Source organism: Dipodomys spectabilis, unplaced genomic scaffold (assembly GCF_019054845.1).
Source record: "Dipodomys spectabilis isolate Male_0828 unplaced genomic scaffold, ASM1905484v1 ptg000089l, whole genome shotgun sequence".
Lineage (NCBI taxonomy): Eukaryota > Metazoa > Chordata > Mammalia > Rodentia > Heteromyidae > Dipodomys > Dipodomys spectabilis.
The window spans coordinates 11,454,173-11,474,013 of record NW_024870766.1 but is presented as its reverse complement, the minus strand read 5'-3'; the positions used below and the strand labels follow the sequence as shown (position 1 = coordinate 11,474,013).

At 34.8% G+C, this 19,841-nt stretch overlaps 1 protein-coding gene across 2 annotated transcripts in view; it reads right to left on the bottom strand.

The window, feature by feature from the left end:
* The window catches only part of Hgf (hepatocyte growth factor), a 71,499-nt gene that overhangs the window by 32,334 nt on the left and 19,324 nt on the right, over nt 1–19,841 (bottom strand). For both annotated transcript variants that reach the window (XM_042684763.1, XM_042684764.1), the window contains exons 6-7: nt 14,826–14,946; nt 12,565–12,683 (exon numbers count right to left, since the gene is read on the bottom strand). In XM_042684763.1, coding sequence (XP_042540697.1) covers nt 12,565–12,683; nt 14,826–14,946 — 240 coding nt within the window. The remainder of the gene's footprint in view (nt 1–12,564; nt 12,684–14,825; nt 14,947–19,841) is intronic.

Genomic DNA, 19,841 nt, shown 5'->3' with positions numbered 1-19,841 from the left:
TTTCAGGATTTTTCAGTCACTTACTAGCTTTTGTAGTAATTACATGGAAATTCAACATAATAGTATTTTCTCTGCTCCAATCCATCTTAATTCCAACCTTAGGTTTATTTATTATTCCTTCATACTTCTTTAATGTCATTTTACTCCCATATATCAGTATAACTTACTGATATATCTAAATCACATTTTCTAATAATTACATTTTCTAAAAATTACATTTTCTAAATAACATTTTCTGAAATGACTACTATTATTTTCAAAAGCAACTTAATTACATACAAATTAGGTCAGTAATGTAATTAACTCATATTTTTTTCTCTTATGTAATAAATACTTTCTAAACCGATAAAGTTATTTTTTTCTTTCTAATAAAACTGTTTAAGAAATTCATGTCTTTGGATAAGACTCAAGTTTTAAACCATCTAGGACAGTTTAAATTTAAATAAATTTCTTTCATATATTAATTTTTGGTATTCTCTCTTTACAAAGGTGAGAGCAGAATCAGACATGCCTTAAAAGATTAGGAATTTGTCTGAAATTTTTCTATACTTGGCACTGTAAATTATCCAACACGGGTCCTTAATTTTTAGTTAAACTTATTTCTTTCATATGTACATTATGTGGCTATCTGTTTAATTTCATTAACTACCGTTAACTTAATTAACTGTACCACTAATTTAATTAACTATACTTAGTTTGTTCAGGCAAATACTTAGTTTGTTCAGGCAAACTAAGTGCAATCTAACTTTAGAAGTATTATAAAAAGTTTCCTTTAAAAAAGGACTACGTTAATGATCACTCACCCAGCCACTGGACTATGTTCTATGTGAAATTTTCACTAATTTCCCTTTGAATAAATTTACTTCAGCTCACTTAAAAGTATTTAAATTTGGATCGAGCGTGTGACTATCTCTCAGCTACTTGGGAAGCTGATTTGGAAGGATGGAAGTCTGAAGCCAGCCTTGGATAAAAGTGAGACCTTTCCAAAACTAAATTAAAGCAAAATGGGCTGGGGGCAGGACTTAAATGGTAGAACTATCTGCTTAGCAATCAGGAGGCTCCGAGTTCAAGTCTCAGTATGACATACGGACACAAAAATTAGTTTAAATCCGTATGCAGCTCTTCAGTAGAATAGGAAAATGGCTTATAACAACAAATTCCAAATAAGGACTAAAAAGATGTGAGAGCTTGACCTACAAAGTCCAAACTGAGACATGTCTAGAAAATTAATATATATATGGATAATATATATATTGATTCAGCAACAACAAAAACTTCTGGAGCAGAAGATATGACTTGTATAGAAAAAGTTGTTACTGACTATGTTAGTCCTTCATGATTTAATATTAACTTAAAGGTCTCTGGTGAAATATAAAATAAAATTAATTTCATAGTCAAAAAATAATGCCATAGTTACTATATTTGTGATAGCTTAGTTAAATAGTAACATCTTTGAATGATGACAACTCCAAAGAAGATAAAGCTGGTACTGGTATAGTTCACATCTTATTCTAAAACTATGATGAGAGAGAGTTAACCCCAGCTTCTTGGGAGATGAAGATAATAGAATCTCAGTTTCACGCCAGCTCAGGAAAAATTAGCAAGACCCTCTCTCAAAGAATAAGTCAAGCATGCTTATATACATAATCCAAACCTGACCCAGAAACAGCACAACCTCATAGATGAGAAATAACTAAAGCAAAAGGTGTGAATGTGTATCACAAGTGGTAGAGTGTTTGCTTTGCAAGTGCTAGACCTTGAGCTTACAACACCAGTGCCATCCCTAAAACTTTTTAAAGACTATAATGAAAATAAAGATAAGACTGAATGTCTCTAGGAATACAGCAATTCATTAATTTACTATTAAAAGAAGAAAAGTTTGATTCTCTATTACTATAGTTTGAGGATGGCTTATCTCTTCTGAAACTCACGATAATGCCACTGTACTGGGGTTGGGATGCACACTTGCTAAGGGGTGAGGAGACCAGATGGCACACAGTGGAATATGCTTTGAATTCTATGTGCTCAGGAGAATGAGATGGCAGAATTGCAGTTCCAAGGAAATTCAGGTACAAAAAAGCTAGGCATGGTAGCTCATATTTATAATTCCAGCTATACTGGAAGTATGGCTAAATGAGTCAAGGTCTGTGGTCAACCTTCGGCAAAAGCAAAGGACCATATCCCCAAAAAATGACTACAAAAGAAAAAAATCTGTGGGTATGGCCAAGGAAGAGGTACTGCTGAGAAAGAGGAGAGAGGGGAAGGGGGGGAGAGAAACAGGGGGAGAGAGAGAGAGAGAGAGAGGGAGAGAGAGAGGAGAAAGAAGGAGGAGGAGAGGAGAGAAACGGGGGGAGGGAGAGAGAGAGGAGAAAGAAGGAGGAGAAGAGGAGAGAAAGGGAAGGAAAAGAAGGAGGTAGAAAGATATATTATGATCAGGTAACTAGGAGGGAGTAATGCCTTTCTTGTAACACCTAACACTGAATTCATTCTCAGGAGGATGGGAAACACAGTCTTCCTCAGTTTCCGCTGTATGTGACAAACCCATTCTTCAGCTTTTTTACTATGTTATGGCCCCTCACCAGGGGCTACCATTTCGTCTTGGCCTACCAACTGCCAGAACCTTTAACCAAAACTCTACTCTTTGTATTCTCTCATGTTAGAACAGAAGAAAGGCTGAAACACCTATTTCATGGGCTCAATCTCTTGACTGTAATCTTGTGCCCTGTCAGTGCAAGCACATTTCCATGAATCTTTTCACAGACTACACTGTAATGAGAAATTCAATGCTCTTTTTATTACCTACCTAACTGACTATATTTTGCTTTCTTGGCTTATGACAGAACTTTCTTCTGCACTACCTACCTGAGCAGTCTACACATGCAACCCAGAGACACAGTCTTTCAGTTAGGGCTAGCATTGGCTCCACATAAACAACCCTATCTCTGAGAAACTCATTCAAGTCAGAGACCATCAGGAATGAATATACTCTGCTCCTTGGGCTTTACTATGACTTGCCAGACACCAACCAAGGCAGTAAAGAATGAAAAGAATCAGAAATGATTAGGGATTCAGTCATTGTCTGTGGGAAGCTTCTACCCATAGAAGCAGGTTCAGAGGACTGTTTCTATTATATTATGAAGAGAGTTTCACATGAGTAAAGGTTTTTAGAATACAGAGGAGAGTAAAATATTATGTACAATATAAGATTATTATTTTTTTCTAAGCTAGGCACTGGTGGCTCAAATCTGTAATCTTTAGTTACTTGGGAGGCTGAGAGAAATAGGATCTAATATTAACCAGAAAAGTTAGCAAACCCTATTTCAAAAATAACCAGCAAAGAGCAGGCCTAGAGGCCTGGTTCAAGTGGTAGAGTGCTTGCCCTGAAGGTGGTAGACCCTGAGTTCAAACCTTAGTATCATCAACCTACAACATTAAAAATAAAACTGAATGAAATTACTATTTTTACCAATTCTTTTAATAAGAATTATTAATTATATATAACTTTTGAGTAACTTCACAGCTTCACCTTTTCATTGTGCCTTAATTCATTGGAAATATACCCACATAATTTTAACCACAATGAGCATTATTCAGCTGATATTTTTCTTTCAGTACAAAGTACCTTCAACTGCTAGACATGATCTCATAAAGAAAAACCACATATTTCTAAAGGCAGTAGACAGACTGAATAATATGGTGGATAAAGATATATTAGTACAACAGGGTAACAAAATAATTTTCATCAATAAATAAGAGCTGTTAAGGAGTTTATGAAGCTGTTTAATAAATTTTATCTGGTAGGGAAGGAGTATGGTGACTGATTTGTTCATAGGCCATTTAACCATGACATACATGCTTGATCTTTGCTGTCCACATGCTTACTATTCTAATATGATTAATTCTTCCTCAACTGCAGCAAATAGGCTCTTCTCTTGTACTGTATAAATATCAAAGGCTCATGCAAAAATGAAACAAATGTTTCATGATAATGGATTTGGAAACAGCTATTAAATATTGGGAAAGGCATTTCTTTGTACTTAATCCTTCAACAAGGGGTCTGAATAAGGGAAGGCTTTAAAGGCCTCCAGTGGCCAAGCCAAGTGTTAAAGAAGCACAGAAACACTGCCAAATATCAGCTGAAGCTGATCAAGTTGGGACTAAGCAATGTGTTTTTAGAACACAGCATCATCATATACATAAACATTTTTGCAAGCATGCCTACTGCCTTCACCCTGAAAATACCAAGAGCTCTTTGGAGAGCTCCTCAGAAATAAAATATTTTGCCAGTTGTGTCAGTGGTGGCCTTGCTTTGGAAGCACATATAAAGATATTTATACGATCCTCAGAGGCCTATGAGTGAAGGAATGTTTTCCTTTGATGATTGACACAAAGTTTTCTGTTTGGAAATACTTTAAGGAAAACAACATTTGCTATTGAAATTTTTCACTGCCCTGTTAGAATATGATCAAATACAGCATGCATCTCTTAAAAGCATTCTTTACAATTATGGTATGGATATACTGTGATCTGATTGTGGAATTTTAAGTGTGAATAGATTCTTATGAGAGAAAGAACATCTATATGCCTTATTCATAGAGCAAGCATCTTGTACCCCAGACAGACAGAAATCAGTGGAACAAGATCAGTAATAATACATCTGATCAAACCAGGCCTAGTGGTGCATGTCTATAATCCTATTACTCAGAAGACTAAAACAAGAGGATCATGAAATATATAGAACTTTGGAAATATATAGGACTTATACCAAAATAAATGATAAAATAAATAAATACCTTTGATCAATATTCTGCAGACAAAAACATGACCCTGGTGGGGAAATATTAAAAAGAGCCACAGAGTACAAATGCATGTATACATTACAAAGGGCTACACCAAGAGCTTTGTAAGCTTTATTTAGAAGATAAGTAAAACTTTGCATTTAAAATCCTTTCTCAACCCCAACATCTCACCGAGAAAATTCAGATTCCTTAATATAGATAAGGTACTTCAGTTCATTTTGTAGTAGTAAAGAACAACTTAGCAAATCAGTGAACAAAGGCCTGGTTATCTCTTTCTAACTGAAAAGGAGCTGAAACATAGGATTTACTTTATGATAGTCCCTGGAGATTGAGTACAGTGTATAAAGTCACTCTCCCATCTACAGCACTTGTGCTCTTTGGACCACAAAGGGCAGGATCTGACTCACTGTAAATTTAAAGTGCTTCTTGTTTTAAAATTGACATGGGAAAGTAGTAAAGACCTCCAAAGTACAAACCTCAAATTGTTTGCACGTTTGCTTTCCATTTGAGGCCAGGATTCATATCTGAAACTTCCCTGGACTTTGTCCAAGACTTTTCTGGTACAGAATGCTCAAGAGACAAGACTTTCATGAAAGGTCTTCAATTCTATAGCCTTATTTCTTAGAAGACGACTTGGAAAATCCATAAAGACCCTTGTGAAGTGTATTGATAGCATTTTTTCCTGGCTCAGGATACAATGTAGCTCTATTTCTTTGAATCTCTGTTCTGTTGTTGGATTGATTAATAAAACTCAATGAAATAATCAATTTTCTTTAAGAAGAAAAAAATTTGTTGTAATTTTCTCAGTATACAACACACTGAGTGTGTGTGTAAGTTTGTGTGTGTGTGTGTGTGTGTGTGTGTGTGTGTGTGTGAATACTGGAGTTTGAACTCTGGGCCTTGGTGCTGTCCCTGAGTTCTTTTGCTCAAGGCTAGCACCAAACCACTTGAGCTACAGGTCCACTTTTAGCGTGTCATGGTTAATTGGGGATGAGAGTTTTTTGGACTTTTCCTGCCTAGGCAGGCTTCAAACCACAATCCTCAGATCTCAGACTCCTAAGTAGCTAGGATTACTGAGGTGAGCCACTAACTACAGTGTTGCCTTTAAATAAAATCAGCATTCAGTTTTACCAAGAGAAAGGTTTAAACATTTTTGCATATCAGTCTGAGCATGCTACTGTAACAAAAAATCACAGACTTAATAGTTTAAACAAGAGTAATTTATTTCCTCACAATTCTATAGACTGAGAAGTCTAAGACACAGGTCTTAGCCACGTGAGTTCCTACTGTGGGCTATTCCTGGCTTGTGGATGGCTGTTGTTTTGCCTTGTACTGTACGATGCTACAAGATTAGCAAGGGAGAAAAAAAACTCTCTTCTTATTATAGGACCATTAATTTTTACCAGATTAGCATCTAGCTTTGTAATCATACTGGGACATAGAATTTTAGCATTTATATTTGACAGGGGATACAGTTCATTCTATTGTAATAATCTGAATATAAAATTTAGCTATGAAAGATCACTTCTAAAATTGCTCTGCATACTTAATTACCTAGAAGTTTAAAAATAAGAAGGAAAGGGAAGAAAAAGAAAAAATAGAGATATGATCAAGGACAAAAATAGTTTATTTTGATGGTAAAAATGGTAAAAATCCATCAAAACAATAATCAAATAATCATTTCTAGCCCAGGGACACAAAACTGAAGGATAACATAAAACTGAAGGATGAGAAATAAGAAGCAAATCTTTCTTTCTTATTTTTATCTGAAAATCAAGTACAAGAGAATTACCTGGGAATGGAGCAGAAAAAAAAACAAAGAAAACAAAATAAAACAACAGCAACAAAATCCATACCACTTTCAGGGATTTTGTTGAACTTCTATAATTGCTATGTGGTAAATACTAAGGAATACACACATACAACCTATACACACTGTTTTAGAAGAGATGCTTTAACCAAAAAAATTCAGAAATAAACATAAAATTAAGGCTAAAAAATATATGGGAGATGTTTTTGATGGTATGAATACATAAGGAATAAAGAAGGTATTCATCCAAGTGATTAAGAAAGAAAAAATATTCAGAACAGAAGAAATACATAGATATCAAGGATCTAGCTGGAAAAGCAGGCAAGAAAACATGCAGGAAAAGATAGCTATATATGAGGCCATACAGGAGAAAATACACTTCATCTTTGTCCTGGGATTAAAGAAAATCACGAAAGTGCTAACTATAGCATGTGTGGGTCTGTGTGTTGTATGCTGAGAATGAAGGTATCAGCAGAATTTTAGACATCCTTCAGTTTGCATTGTGAAGAAGGAACTAAAGGAGGAAAATTGTGGACAAAGAGAAAACTGTGGAGGTTATTCAAACATTTGCAATGAAAAAAAACAATGCTATCCTACATAAATGAAACAGTGATAAACCCCATGGCTATATTGAAAAGTATATGAAAAATTGACAGCTTTTAGAGATGAATCAAATATAAAATTACAGGACAGTACCAAGTCAAGTATCAATCAACTCCTTTGGACCTTAGACTTTGATAAATGGTGGTACTGCTCATGCAAACTGAGTTTATGCAGAAAAACAGACAACACCTCAGGATTCATGAAGAAAATCAGAGGAAAAGAAGACTGAAGAGGTCTCCAACTGAGTGAGTTACCCTGAGAGGCTAGGATCAGCTGAGCAGCCAGAAAGTGTATCCTAATTATTATATTCTAGGGGACTATAACAGGGTTATATGTTCTGACTCATGGCATTCTCAGATGGTCCAAAGACAACTGAGAGCCCAACGATTCTTTCAGGAACTAAAGAGATAAAAACTTCCTTCATAGTAATGTTATGACATAATTTACCCTCCACATAGCGAGTTTTCCACATGCTATGTGGCACATACTAGCCTCATAGACAAAAATCACTCAGCTGTCTTCTATTAACATGACATTTCAAAATTTGCAAGAAATACATTTGAAAACAAAAACAAAAAGTAAACTACAATGCCACTGTTTTTGTTTATTCATTTATAACATATGACTTCTATTTAATTATATATATTTGTATTATATATTATATATGTGCTACAATATATATTGATATCCAATGACTTTACTATTATTATAGTTGATTACCTTCAAATTTCTGTTTTAATTTCTAATACAATAGAGTCATGTGACCTGTAAAGATAATATAAGGTTCCCACCCATGTCAAAGTATGTAAGTGACTCATGCCTATCATACTAGCTACTCAGGAGCCTAAGATCCAAAGGACTATGCTTGGAAGTTAGATCAAGTAGAAAGGTCCCTTATACTCCTGTTCAAATTTGCCACCAAAATCTTCCATTGAGGGCATGTCTGAAGTGGCAGAACCCCAGCCATGAGTAAGCAAGGTGAGCAACAGTATATGAAGCTCTCTAGTTCAAGCACTGGTACAGGCACAAAAAGTCTACAGATGTCTTCAGTCCAAGAAGTTTTAAAATGGTGTTAAATAATCAATGAGTTTAAACAGCACAAGAAATCCTATTTCAGGGAAAAGATGATGGTCCTTAAGACATAAAAGGGAGTTTTGCAACTTCAGAGACATACTATAGTTCACTTTAGAAAACACAATTAGACTCAACCCATATTATTTCTATGAAAAAGAGTGAATTAATACATAGAACAAACTTAATAACAATATGAACTTATTACAAAATAAGTACTTCATTTGCACACTTTGAAGGACTCTAAATCTTATTGTATGTTTGCAATGTCTTAAAATTCCATATACTCAGAACTCTGCCAAAATGTATGCAGCTGGAATGGTTGTGGGCTCTTGACAAATGGGTATACATGTCTGTGTGAGGAATATGGTGTGAAGGAAGGCTTGTGGCAGAGCTTCCCAATGAACATTTGCAGATAATAAGCAGTACACATCCTTCACTGCTAATGACACTAATTGTAAGACAGAAGTTTGGAAGCCGGATGACAGCAGCAAACTTATTATCCATCACAAAAGGGAACAGAGAGTAATATTCAAATTTGGAAAGTGTGAGTATCTCAATACCAAGACATTATCAGCTCTTGCTTTATTAGCGTGTGTAAAAATAAAGATCTGGGGCAGGGAAGGTGGCTCAGTAGTAGAGTGCTTGCCTTGAATGCATGAGGGCCCAGGTTCAATTCCTCAGTACCACATAAGCAGAAAAAGCCAGAAGTAGTACTATGGCTCAAGTGGTAGAACGTAGCCTTGAGCTGAAGAGCTGAGGGACACCGGCCAGGCCCAGAGTTCAGGCCCCATGACTGACCAAAAAATAAATAAAATAAGATAGAATAAAGGTCAGAAATTCCACCTTTATTATAGCTCTAGGTCTATCTTGTTTCATCTATCTCTAGGAAAAGGTCCTAGAAAAGTGATTGACTTATTAGAGCTATTCAGATCTAAAGAAAGGAGCTAATACCCTTCTCCATGTTCTCTAATTGCTGAGATAGCCTTATGTTCAAGGTTCTTACTGTAACATATACAACATATACTTGTAACATATACAACTCCATAGAGAAGACTGAATTGGTATGTGCCAGGAGTGCAAACACCAACAGTGAATTTCAAGTATTCATCTCTGTCCTCAGACTAATGCTCTTACATATGCATATGCTTGCTCGCTTGCAGTATTTTATTTTTTTCCTCCATGATTTTCTACTACACACAATTTATCAAATTTACTAGTCATTCTACCTGGTTAATATTGTTCACATATTTTTGTATCTTGCTTTCCTTTCTACATTAATGTCTAGTCTTTATTTCTTACTAACTTGTACCTTTTGTATTATAGTTGGGACAATCTTGTTGTTTCTCATTTCATCATACTGCCTTGAATGGTTTTCATATAATTAAATTACTTTTGAAATTTCTTGTGATGTCAAGGTTCTAATACATATACACAGAGAAGTACACATGTGTATATGTATATGTGTTAAAGACAGTTAAGGAATTATAACGCATCCACAATATAAGAGGAAAATAGGCAAAGATCTCTTCCAGCCCAGGGAAATGCACAGGAGTAAAATTCAGGTAGGATGGGATATTTCCCTTTATTTTCCTTCAAAGTACAAAAGAATGAATGGAAAAAGTAGTGTTAGATTTACTTGACATCTGAGGAGCATATGCATTTCAAGCTGAGGCCTTGGAGAAAGAATCTGTATTGATTAGAACTATATTAGAACCTATCCTCACAGACCACAGAGAGAGTCCAGGTCCCTCTGGTTTCATGTACAACAGTTTGGAAACTGCTATTCTAGATTCCAATGGATAGCAAAACATTCTCCTGCTTATTTTCTCATCGATCACGTTAATTTTTCTCATCTTCTTTCTGTTTGCTCCATTCCCTACTCATATAATCGACTTCCCATTTCTTCAGTATTTATCACAAGGCAGCCTACACATTCCTGTCTTCACACCTTTCTTTACAGACCTCACCACAATAGTTTGTGCACAATTGAAATAAGAATCATAGATACTAGGCAGAAAGTTCCTTTCTGTAGGAATTAAATAAATAGTGAAACCATCATTAATATAGTTATTACATAATGAAACAAGAGTTTAAAACCTTTCTTCAGTTTTCAAGAGAGTGAGTAACACGATCATCAACTCTATTCTCATCTTCAAACGTATGGAAAAATCAGAATGAGTCCTGGTGGTTCAAACTGAGATAACCAGGAATCTGGCACCAAAATATAACAATAGAACTAAAATCAATTGTAATCAGACATTCCATTATCTATTAGAACTAGTGTAAGTAAATCTCCTTGAATACAGATAAAACTTATGAACACAGTGAAGCAGTCACTGTGGTTAAGTAACATTACACCACACAAACATGATTATTTTCATCTGAAAGATATAAGTTGGCCTCTTAATATCTACTATCATTTTCTTAGAACTGATATATCATAAAAATCTACTATAACACAACCCTCAAGAGTATTGCATGTAACTTACTTAAGTTATCTTGTTCCTCTTTAGCTAGTTCCTCTTTAGAAAAGAAAGTGGAAACTAGTTAACAGGAAACCTCATATCCATCTTATTTCTTTCCTCTCCCAATAGCCTTTAGAAATACACCAAAGAGTGATTTAGAACCAATGAGGAGGGTGACACTCTGATTAATGGTGTGTGTACACCAGTTGAATATGAAGGTGATCGTGTATGTGTACATGTGTGTATGTGCATGTGTGCCTCCATGAGTATCACTCCACACAACTGTTAAAAGAGTGCCTAAAATATGGAAAGGAAGTAGTTAGGTTGCTGTATCTAACTGAACTAGAGTCATGGAAAGATTAATATTATTAAAGAAGTTAGTGAGTGGCATTAACCCAGTCTATACAGAGAAATACGGTTACAAGTACCATCTTTTATCTTAAAGCACAAAACAGATGACTCAACCTCCTTGAAACATTGTGTTTTACTGTAAGAGGCTTCAAATTCTGCAGTTATTTTACACATGCCAGGCACATCCCCTTCCTATAGGCTTTATGAACTGCCTCAAACATTTCCTTATATTAGCAGATCTAAGTGGGAAGAGATTTACCTTGTCAGTAAAACAATGAACAATATTTAGGAATGGTTTGTCACTAGAATATCTCAATCAAGTTACTATAAATAACTATGCAATTATCTAGATATATTTGGTTAGATAGTTGCAAATATATTTGCAAGGAAATATGTAACTGCATGTATTCTGGGTAGGGTATTTGATCTTATAGATTTCTCTCTTCTTTGAAACTAAAAAGCCTATATTAAATTATTATGCAGCATAATTCCAAAGAATACATGTCTGTGTGTAGCCCTGAAAGAGAAGACACAAATTTAAAGGGTTATAATAGATAAGAAACTATTTTGCATGCACTCAGAAGAGCTGGGTAAGGGCCAGCTTCAAGAAAAGGATCAAAGGAAATGCTAAGAAACAGATTGAAAGAGAATGCAGGCTGTGTACAAGGATAGCCAGAGAAGTGAGGATCAGCTTCTAGAGATTAAAGACATCTGTGAGAAGCTTCTGCTCCACTTACTGTGCTTCTTTGCAGCCTGTCATTCACTGTGCTATGTCTCCAAAGAGAAAACATACAGCTAGAATCCAAGATTGTAAGGGAACGATCTCAGGCCTTAGTTTATCCTGTCCTAAAATGTTTGTGATGTAGCATAATTCCCTGACCCTTTCCTTCCTCTCTGGATAGATTTTTCATTAGATTATTGATTTTATACTATTATTATTATTTAATTCATTTGTTTTTGTCAGTCCTGGGCCTTGAACTCAGGTCCTGTGTGCTGTCCCTGAGCCTCTTTGTGTTCAAGGCTAGCCCTCTATCTCTTGAGCCACAGTGCCACTTCCAGCCTTTTCTGATTAGTGTATTGAAGGTAAGAGTCTCACAAACTTTCCTGCCCAGGCTGGCTTCGAACCGAGATCCCCTGATCTCAGCCTCCTGAGTAGCTAGGATTACAGGCATGAGCCATCAGCACCCAGCTCATAATTCTATTAATAACATTAAAATGTTAAAGCTTTTCTCCAAGTATAATTGTTTTTAAAATATAAATACATGCATATGTATTCCTTTCAAAATAAGAGCTTTCCAATTCTTTTAAGATTAGATAGGATTATGTAACATTTTTAAAATAGTAAAACCTACACACATTAAAGTATCAAGTAAAATAGCTGCTAACCTGTCTGACTAATAATCGCCTGCTTAGATCCAGTCTAAGAGAGGAAAAGGAAGCAATAAATTTGGCCCTAACTTACCACACATTTTAATTGCACAGTACTCCCAAGGGGTGTCAGGGTCAAGAGTATAGCACCATGGCCTCGGCTTGCCATCAGGATTGCGGCAATAATTATCATCAAAGCCCTTGTCGGGATATCTGCAAACCACACCAAGAAAAGTGTCACGTAAATCTGCCTGGAACACCATGGAGCCCTCAGCCTATACAATAACTTCCCACTTAGCTTGGCTACTACGAGCTGGGGAAAGAACAGCTTTACCAAGACTGTCAATCATCCACTATCAAATTTACTAACTTACATATTCCACTAAGTGTAGAGTATCATCTTCTTTGCTCATTAGTTAGGTCCTTTTGTTACCTGACCACCAGTTCAGGTCCTGAACTGAGTGCCTCTCTCACCGAGCCCAATTAAGGACAAATTCCAATGCATGACCTCCTGCACAATGCTCATTAAGGAAACAGGTCCTCTTTTAGGGCAGGCTTGAGTTCAAACTGAAAGTTGGGTTTCAATAGCTCTGTTACTAATGATAGCTCAATTTTAGAAATAGAGCCTTTCTAGGTCATGGCCTCCCATCCAGCAGAGCAAGAGACAAACCCCATCACACCACCTACCTTTTCCACAACCACCTCCCTCTAAATTAACTGTCTTCAATCGTGACTTGATTTTAATTACTACCATATTCTTCTGTTCTAACTTTTTAGAGATGCATTTACAAAATAAACTAAAATTTTAATATCATTGGAAAGCGTAAGAAGACAAAACCAAACAAAAACAAAAACAAAAAAGGGGAGGGGAACAAAATAAACCACCTCATATCAATATCCATAGGAAGACAGAGAAGGGGGTTTTGTTTCTAAAGTTTTGTGTTTTTATTCTTAGTAATAAAAATAAAGGATTTTGGCTGAGTATGGTTATACATGCTTGTAACCCCAGCTACTTGGGAAACAGAGGATTAGGACTTTAAGGCCAGCCTAGATGAAGGTAGAAGAAAGATACTGCCTTGGAAACAAAATAAAAACTGAAAGTCTGAGTAAAAGCTTAAGTGCCTAGTGTGAACGAGGGCCAGTGCTCAAACTCTAACGTGACAACATAGAAAAAAATGAAAAAATTGTTTTTACTTAAAACTTTCTTTTTCTTTTTTCTTCTTTCTTTCCTTCTTTCTCTCTTCCTCTTTTCTTCTCTCCTTCTTCCTTCCTTTCTTTCTCTTCCTTCCCTTCTCCTTCTTTCCATCTTTTCTTTTCCTTTCTTCCATTTTCCTTGCTTCCTATTTTCTTACTTCCTCCTTCCTTCACTTTATCCTTTCTTCCCTCCTTCCTTTCTTCCCTCTCTCCCTGTATCCTTCCTTCCTTCCTTCCTTCCTTCTTTCCTTCCTTCCTTCCTTCCTTCCTTCCTTCCTTCCTTTCTTTCTTTCTCCCTCCCCCTTCCTTCCTTCCTTTGTGACAGTAAAGGGTTATAGACTCAGGGACTCCTGCTTGCTTGGCTCATTTGCTCCCTGTTGGTGCTTTACCACTGAGTCACACCTCCAGTCTAGCCTTTCATGTTATTTTGAAGATAGACTCTCTCAGACTTTTCTGCCTGGGCTACCCTTAAATCTGGAGCCTCTCGATCTTAACCTTCTCAGTAGCAAGGATTGTAGGTATGATCAGCTGTCACTCAACATAACAATGCAATGTGAAATGAATGAACAGAAAAAGATAAATATTTTTATTGTTGTTAACTAGGTGAGATCAAAATACTTTCATGGGGAAAAAGTAGATTAGTTGTTTGACTTCTCTAAAATATCTGGCCTTATTTAAAATTGCACAACACACTAGGGTTTCTGAGTTTCTGAAGGTGCTGCTGTAAATAACTTGCTTATATTTAGCAATAGTCCCTTCTCCCACAGGACCAATGGTCCACATGGTCATTATTGAACTGAATTGCCTTCCCTCCTGATTTTTTTTACCTTATGGAAGAGTCAGACAAAGTTTTTGTTATTGTTCCTCTCTGTGTCCTATAATAGTCTTGTGTTCAACACCTTCCTGATTTTAGAACTCATCCTAGTCAGCTAAGACCAATTAAAATGGTTGTCATTGTCCTCATAGACTCCATAAAACCCCTAAGACTACCTCCTCCAAACATAAATGCAGTAGCAACTATTTAAGAAGAGGCTTGAATCTTCAGGGTAGTTCTAAATTGTAATTCAATTCCCTATCAAGAAAACATCATAACAGCATCTCATGGAGCAAATAACAGTTTATACAGAGAAACATTGGAATCAAGATTTAATGAAAATTTACCTTTCTGGCAAAAACTTGTGCCGGTGTGGTGTCTGATGATCCCAACGCTGGCAAATCTTGCCTGATTCAGTATGATCCATAGGCCCTCGATAGCTTTCCCCATTGCAGGTCATACATTCAACTGATAACATGAAAGGACAGAATGTTAATTGTTTCTGGCAGCAAAGCATAGACACCACTGTTCCATTTAAGGAATAGTAACACAACTGTTTAGTAAACAAATTGACAACTCTATATATCATCCTAATTGGGGCCTAATCTCCACAAATAATAGCATACAATACATCCTATACAATGCATTGTAACTTTCAAGGGGATATTTGTAATTAGTGTCATATAGGTCTACCATTGAGGACAGAATGATCAGTATATACTTTTTCAAGAACTATCCAAAGGCACATGGAAACTGGAAATATAAAATAATCTTTGGTGACTTTTCGATTGTTGGTTAAAAATACAAGAGTCTCAGCATAGTAATTCTTTCAAACTTGCCCTCCAAACAATTTGGATTACACAATTTCATATTCCATAATCAAAAATTAATTTTTTTAAAAACAACTTCAGAAATAGAACAACTGGTACAATTTAAAGGACACGATTATCTTTTTAAAAGAAATTTCAATTCTATTCTAATACAGAGCATTCATTCTGTTAGTTGAGTAGCCAGGACAAGTTTATAGTCTTACCTACCTTAGCATAGAAGATGACCTGCTATCGAACTCCATGTACTCATTCTTTTTAAAATGTATAAGCTGATCTAATTATACAGGATATTATTGATGATTCTGTGACTTAACTAATTATTCTCTTCTGGCTGTTTTCTTATGTCACACTGAAAACCTGTATCATATCAACTAGCTGAAAATGAGACTTCTCAAATAGAAGGTTGCTTTGTAGTGCAGCAAGCATGCTGTGGAATAAATCTTTGCTTGGCTTTCGTAGGAATCCGGCAAATTTCCTCAAACACATCATTTGTATCTTGTGATTACTGTTCATTTAACTTTAGCTGAAGTGAGGAAAGATATCCACTGGAATCTTTCCTAATAAATATTTGTAGCAATTTGGTAAAGTGTATTAAAACTCTCTTCTGAAAATCTATTTTTAAAATGCAATGTAACAAGACATAAAGATTAACTTTCTGAAACATATGATCTATCCATTCATCCATTTGGTACATCTACTTTCTTTCATTTGGGTTAATTCATGAACTAAGACAAGGGACTAATTCAGCTTACTCTTCTTTGATACTGCATCCCTACAACACAATCAGTAAGCACTTGGCCTATAAATGAGAGGGGTCTAAGAGCATGTTGACCGAAACCTTCAGGTTGGCCAACGTCACTTCCCATGTTGAAATGTTCAACACAGATTACGGATCATCATATTTCAGCTTTCCATTTAAGTGGCTTCCACCTTCATTTAGTTCCCTTTTATATTAAGAACAAACAATGCAAAATTTGATATATTTATTGCAAATAGTTTAGTATTTATTATGACTCTTTGTTCTTTTATAATGAATGCAAGAGTAGAGTAAACTACAAATGCCCAGCTTCTACTCTTATATGGGACCTACTGAAGATTCAAATTATGTTTACTGTAATTCTCACAGCATTAGTAGTATATATAATTTTAATGAAAGTGAATATATTTATTTTCTGAGGAAACATACTATGGACATTATTATAAAACATTTTCCTTATATTTAAAGATTCATAAAAAGTTTAAGGAAAATAGCTACACAAATGAAGTCCATAACTATAATGTGACTATTTTCCATAATGAACATGTAATTCAATGCTTCTGCAAACATAATATGGATAAATATCACCATTAGTTCTAGTTCAATGATAAATTTTGACTATGTAAGCATATTCAAGGGCATTGATATAAAAGCTCTCAGTGGATGCTGATGCTGCTAAGTGATTGGATCTCACTTTGCATAGCACATTTTCAGATACTGTGATTCTGAAGTTGTTTTTGGTAGTGATAACACTTTAGGAGATTTTACTTGGAACTTGATGGTACATGATAGTTGAATAAAGTATAATGGGAAAAACATAAAACTAAAATGTTGCACTAATATGATAAAAATAAAAAAACAAGTTAGCAAGAATGTTAGATTTGGAAAGCAAATGAAAACTGTTGTTATATTTGGAATAAAACATATCCTGTGATAAATCTGAAATGTTAAAATATTGTAGCTATATCATCATCAATTATTTATCCTATACTTTTCACATTTAAGATATGGTTTGATAAGTATATCAAAGTAAACAGGCTTATGTACATTGTTAGGGACTTACCTAAAACAGAGCACATTAAGCCTGTGTCTAGAAGAGGTCTTCAGAACTATAGTCTACAGTCCATTCCATTACCGAAGATTTTAATTTTGTGCTACATACATTAGCTTCTTAAAAATACTAACCAGACAGACTGATAATGTGGTTTTATGAGGACAGATTCCCTGCTTTTTTTTTTTTTAATAAATTTCTGCATTAACCTCTACTTTCTTACAAGAATACATTCCTCTCCTGTTGAAGGATAAAAAAGGCCTTGGGAAAGCAACTAGATTGGGCAGTGTGTATGAGGCAAATGACAGAGAAGTTTGTTGCATTATCACTGAATCAAACTCTGATGGTTACAAAAAAAAGTGCCTCAAGTAGACCACATTTTAAACTCACTTTTCAAATTTCTGGAATTCTAAGAGTCTTCTGTTTTTTCCAGGTAAAAATCAAACAGGTATAGGTGGAAACCAAGTCCAACTTCTACAAAAACAGGTAAAAGTTATGACCTGTGTAATTGGGCAGGGAATAAAAATTGTACCTTGGGCTGTTGCATAATTTAACCTTTCCAGTAAGCCCTTCACTTCTCAAAACAAAGATATTATTCTTTATCATGTAAAATGAAACTAAGTAAGAGTTTCATAAGTATAACCTTCTAATCACAATTCTGGCTTGATAGGAAAAAGCTTTTAAAAACATACAAATTAGAATATAAATATTCATTGAACAATTTGTGTCATGCTAAGTAACTAAACTAAAAATATTATGTACTATTCTCAAGCATAAGTCTACAAGTGGTGTGAGTTTTCATAGTAAAACAGATTAAGTATTTAAATCTATGTTGAATCAGTATTTTATCCTGGTAAAGGTTATCTCTTAGGAAAACCCAACAGTCAATTTGTTCAGCAAAACTGTGTGATTAAAGTAAGAACACTTTCATCAATCCTCTTTTATATAAAATTTGTTTTTAAATCTTTGTTTTTGAAAGTCTTTTTCCACATATAGTATGTAATTTTACATAAAATGACAGTATTATTTGGGATTTAAAGTATAAGGTAACTTAAAAATAATGGTTCTGACTTAATTAAAATTGATTTATGTGACTATTTAGCAATCATTAAAATTGACGCTTGTTTCAATTACAATGATTATTTTAAACCTAAAATACTAAAGTAATAAATTTAGGTTTTCTATACCTCAGGTTTCAGCAACAAATTAAGTATTGTTGATAGTAATTTTTTGTGTGCATTTTATGTGAAGATTTTTCTTCCTTGAGTCTAGATAAAAAGTACACATATTTTGTGAAGTACAGTATGCACACATTGTAGATTAGCTAAATTTAGCTAAAAACAAACATGTTTTAGTTCATAGTGTTATTTTTGTTCTGAGTACACTTCTTAGCCAGTCTCATTATTTTTTGAGAACACAATATATTAACTATTGTCAAAATGTTGTATAATTGTTTTTTTGAGTTTGTTACTACTAAAAAAATCTAAATGTGGTAAGATCATTCAGTTTCTTTTGCAAAGACTAATGGACTTCAAAATTTTTAATTAATTAATATTTTAATAATTTAATTAATTAATAATATTAAGCTTTGTGTATCAGATACAATGCAATTATGAACCAAATTTTTAAACAATTTTCAGACATTCATTCAATCAATTTGCCAAATATTGTTATACAAATTTTTAAACATATATACTATTCTATATGTCTTTTGTAAAAAGTAATATTGATCACAGGTACTTGCCTTGTGATCAACTTTAATTTTAAATATACAAAATGATTTAGTCATTGCTATTTCACACATAATGATATACACTTTGATAAATTCATATTCATGGATAGAAGTGGCCCACACATTCATTATACTGTTTTAAATATGCTGGATGTTATGATTACTCACTTTTGTATGTATCCTAGTAATCATTGACACCATAGCTGCATTTTTTTATGTTTTGTGGTATCCGTTGTATACATAGCTCTTTTTATCCCTCTATGAATGTACTAACACTACTATTTACTTTGGATAATTTTCATTAAAAGCCTGCTAAAACATTGTTCATTTTTTAGCAGAGTTCACCTCATATTCCCTGTAATATGTTTTGTCTACAGGGCAGGTGCTAGTTCACCTCTCCTACAGGAGGCCCCTTCTACTCCTGCCAGCCTCCTAATTGTTTCCAGAAAGAGTGAATCTGAAAGCTAGTGTCCAGGAAGCAGAATGCCTTCTGGGTCTTTAATACTATTAAGCAATGTCCTCATCTAAGGGAGGTTTGGTCACCTCAAATTTTCTGTAATGATTTAATACCAGATAATTACATTCTGATAAGCATAGTTTAATTAAAAACAGTTAACAATTATATTTTGGGGGCTGGGAAGGTGGCTTAGTGGTAGAGCGCTTGCCTCATATGCATGAGACCCTGGGTTCGATTCCTCAGCACCACATAAACAGAAAAAAAGCCAGAAGTGTCACTGTGACTAAAGTGGTAGAGCACTAGCCTTGAGCTGAAAAACCAAGGGACAGTAACCAGGCCCACGACCAACAAAAAAAAATTACATTTTGTCAATGATTTGTGATCTCAGAAAACTAATGCTGGGGATTTTCCTAAAAGTAGGGTTTTGCTTGTCTCATGTGCAAACTGAAGACAAATATTAACTAGAGACTTATTCATACAAAACAGACTTATTCATTATGTTATCACAATGAGTTTATTATTTGAAAGGAAAAGAA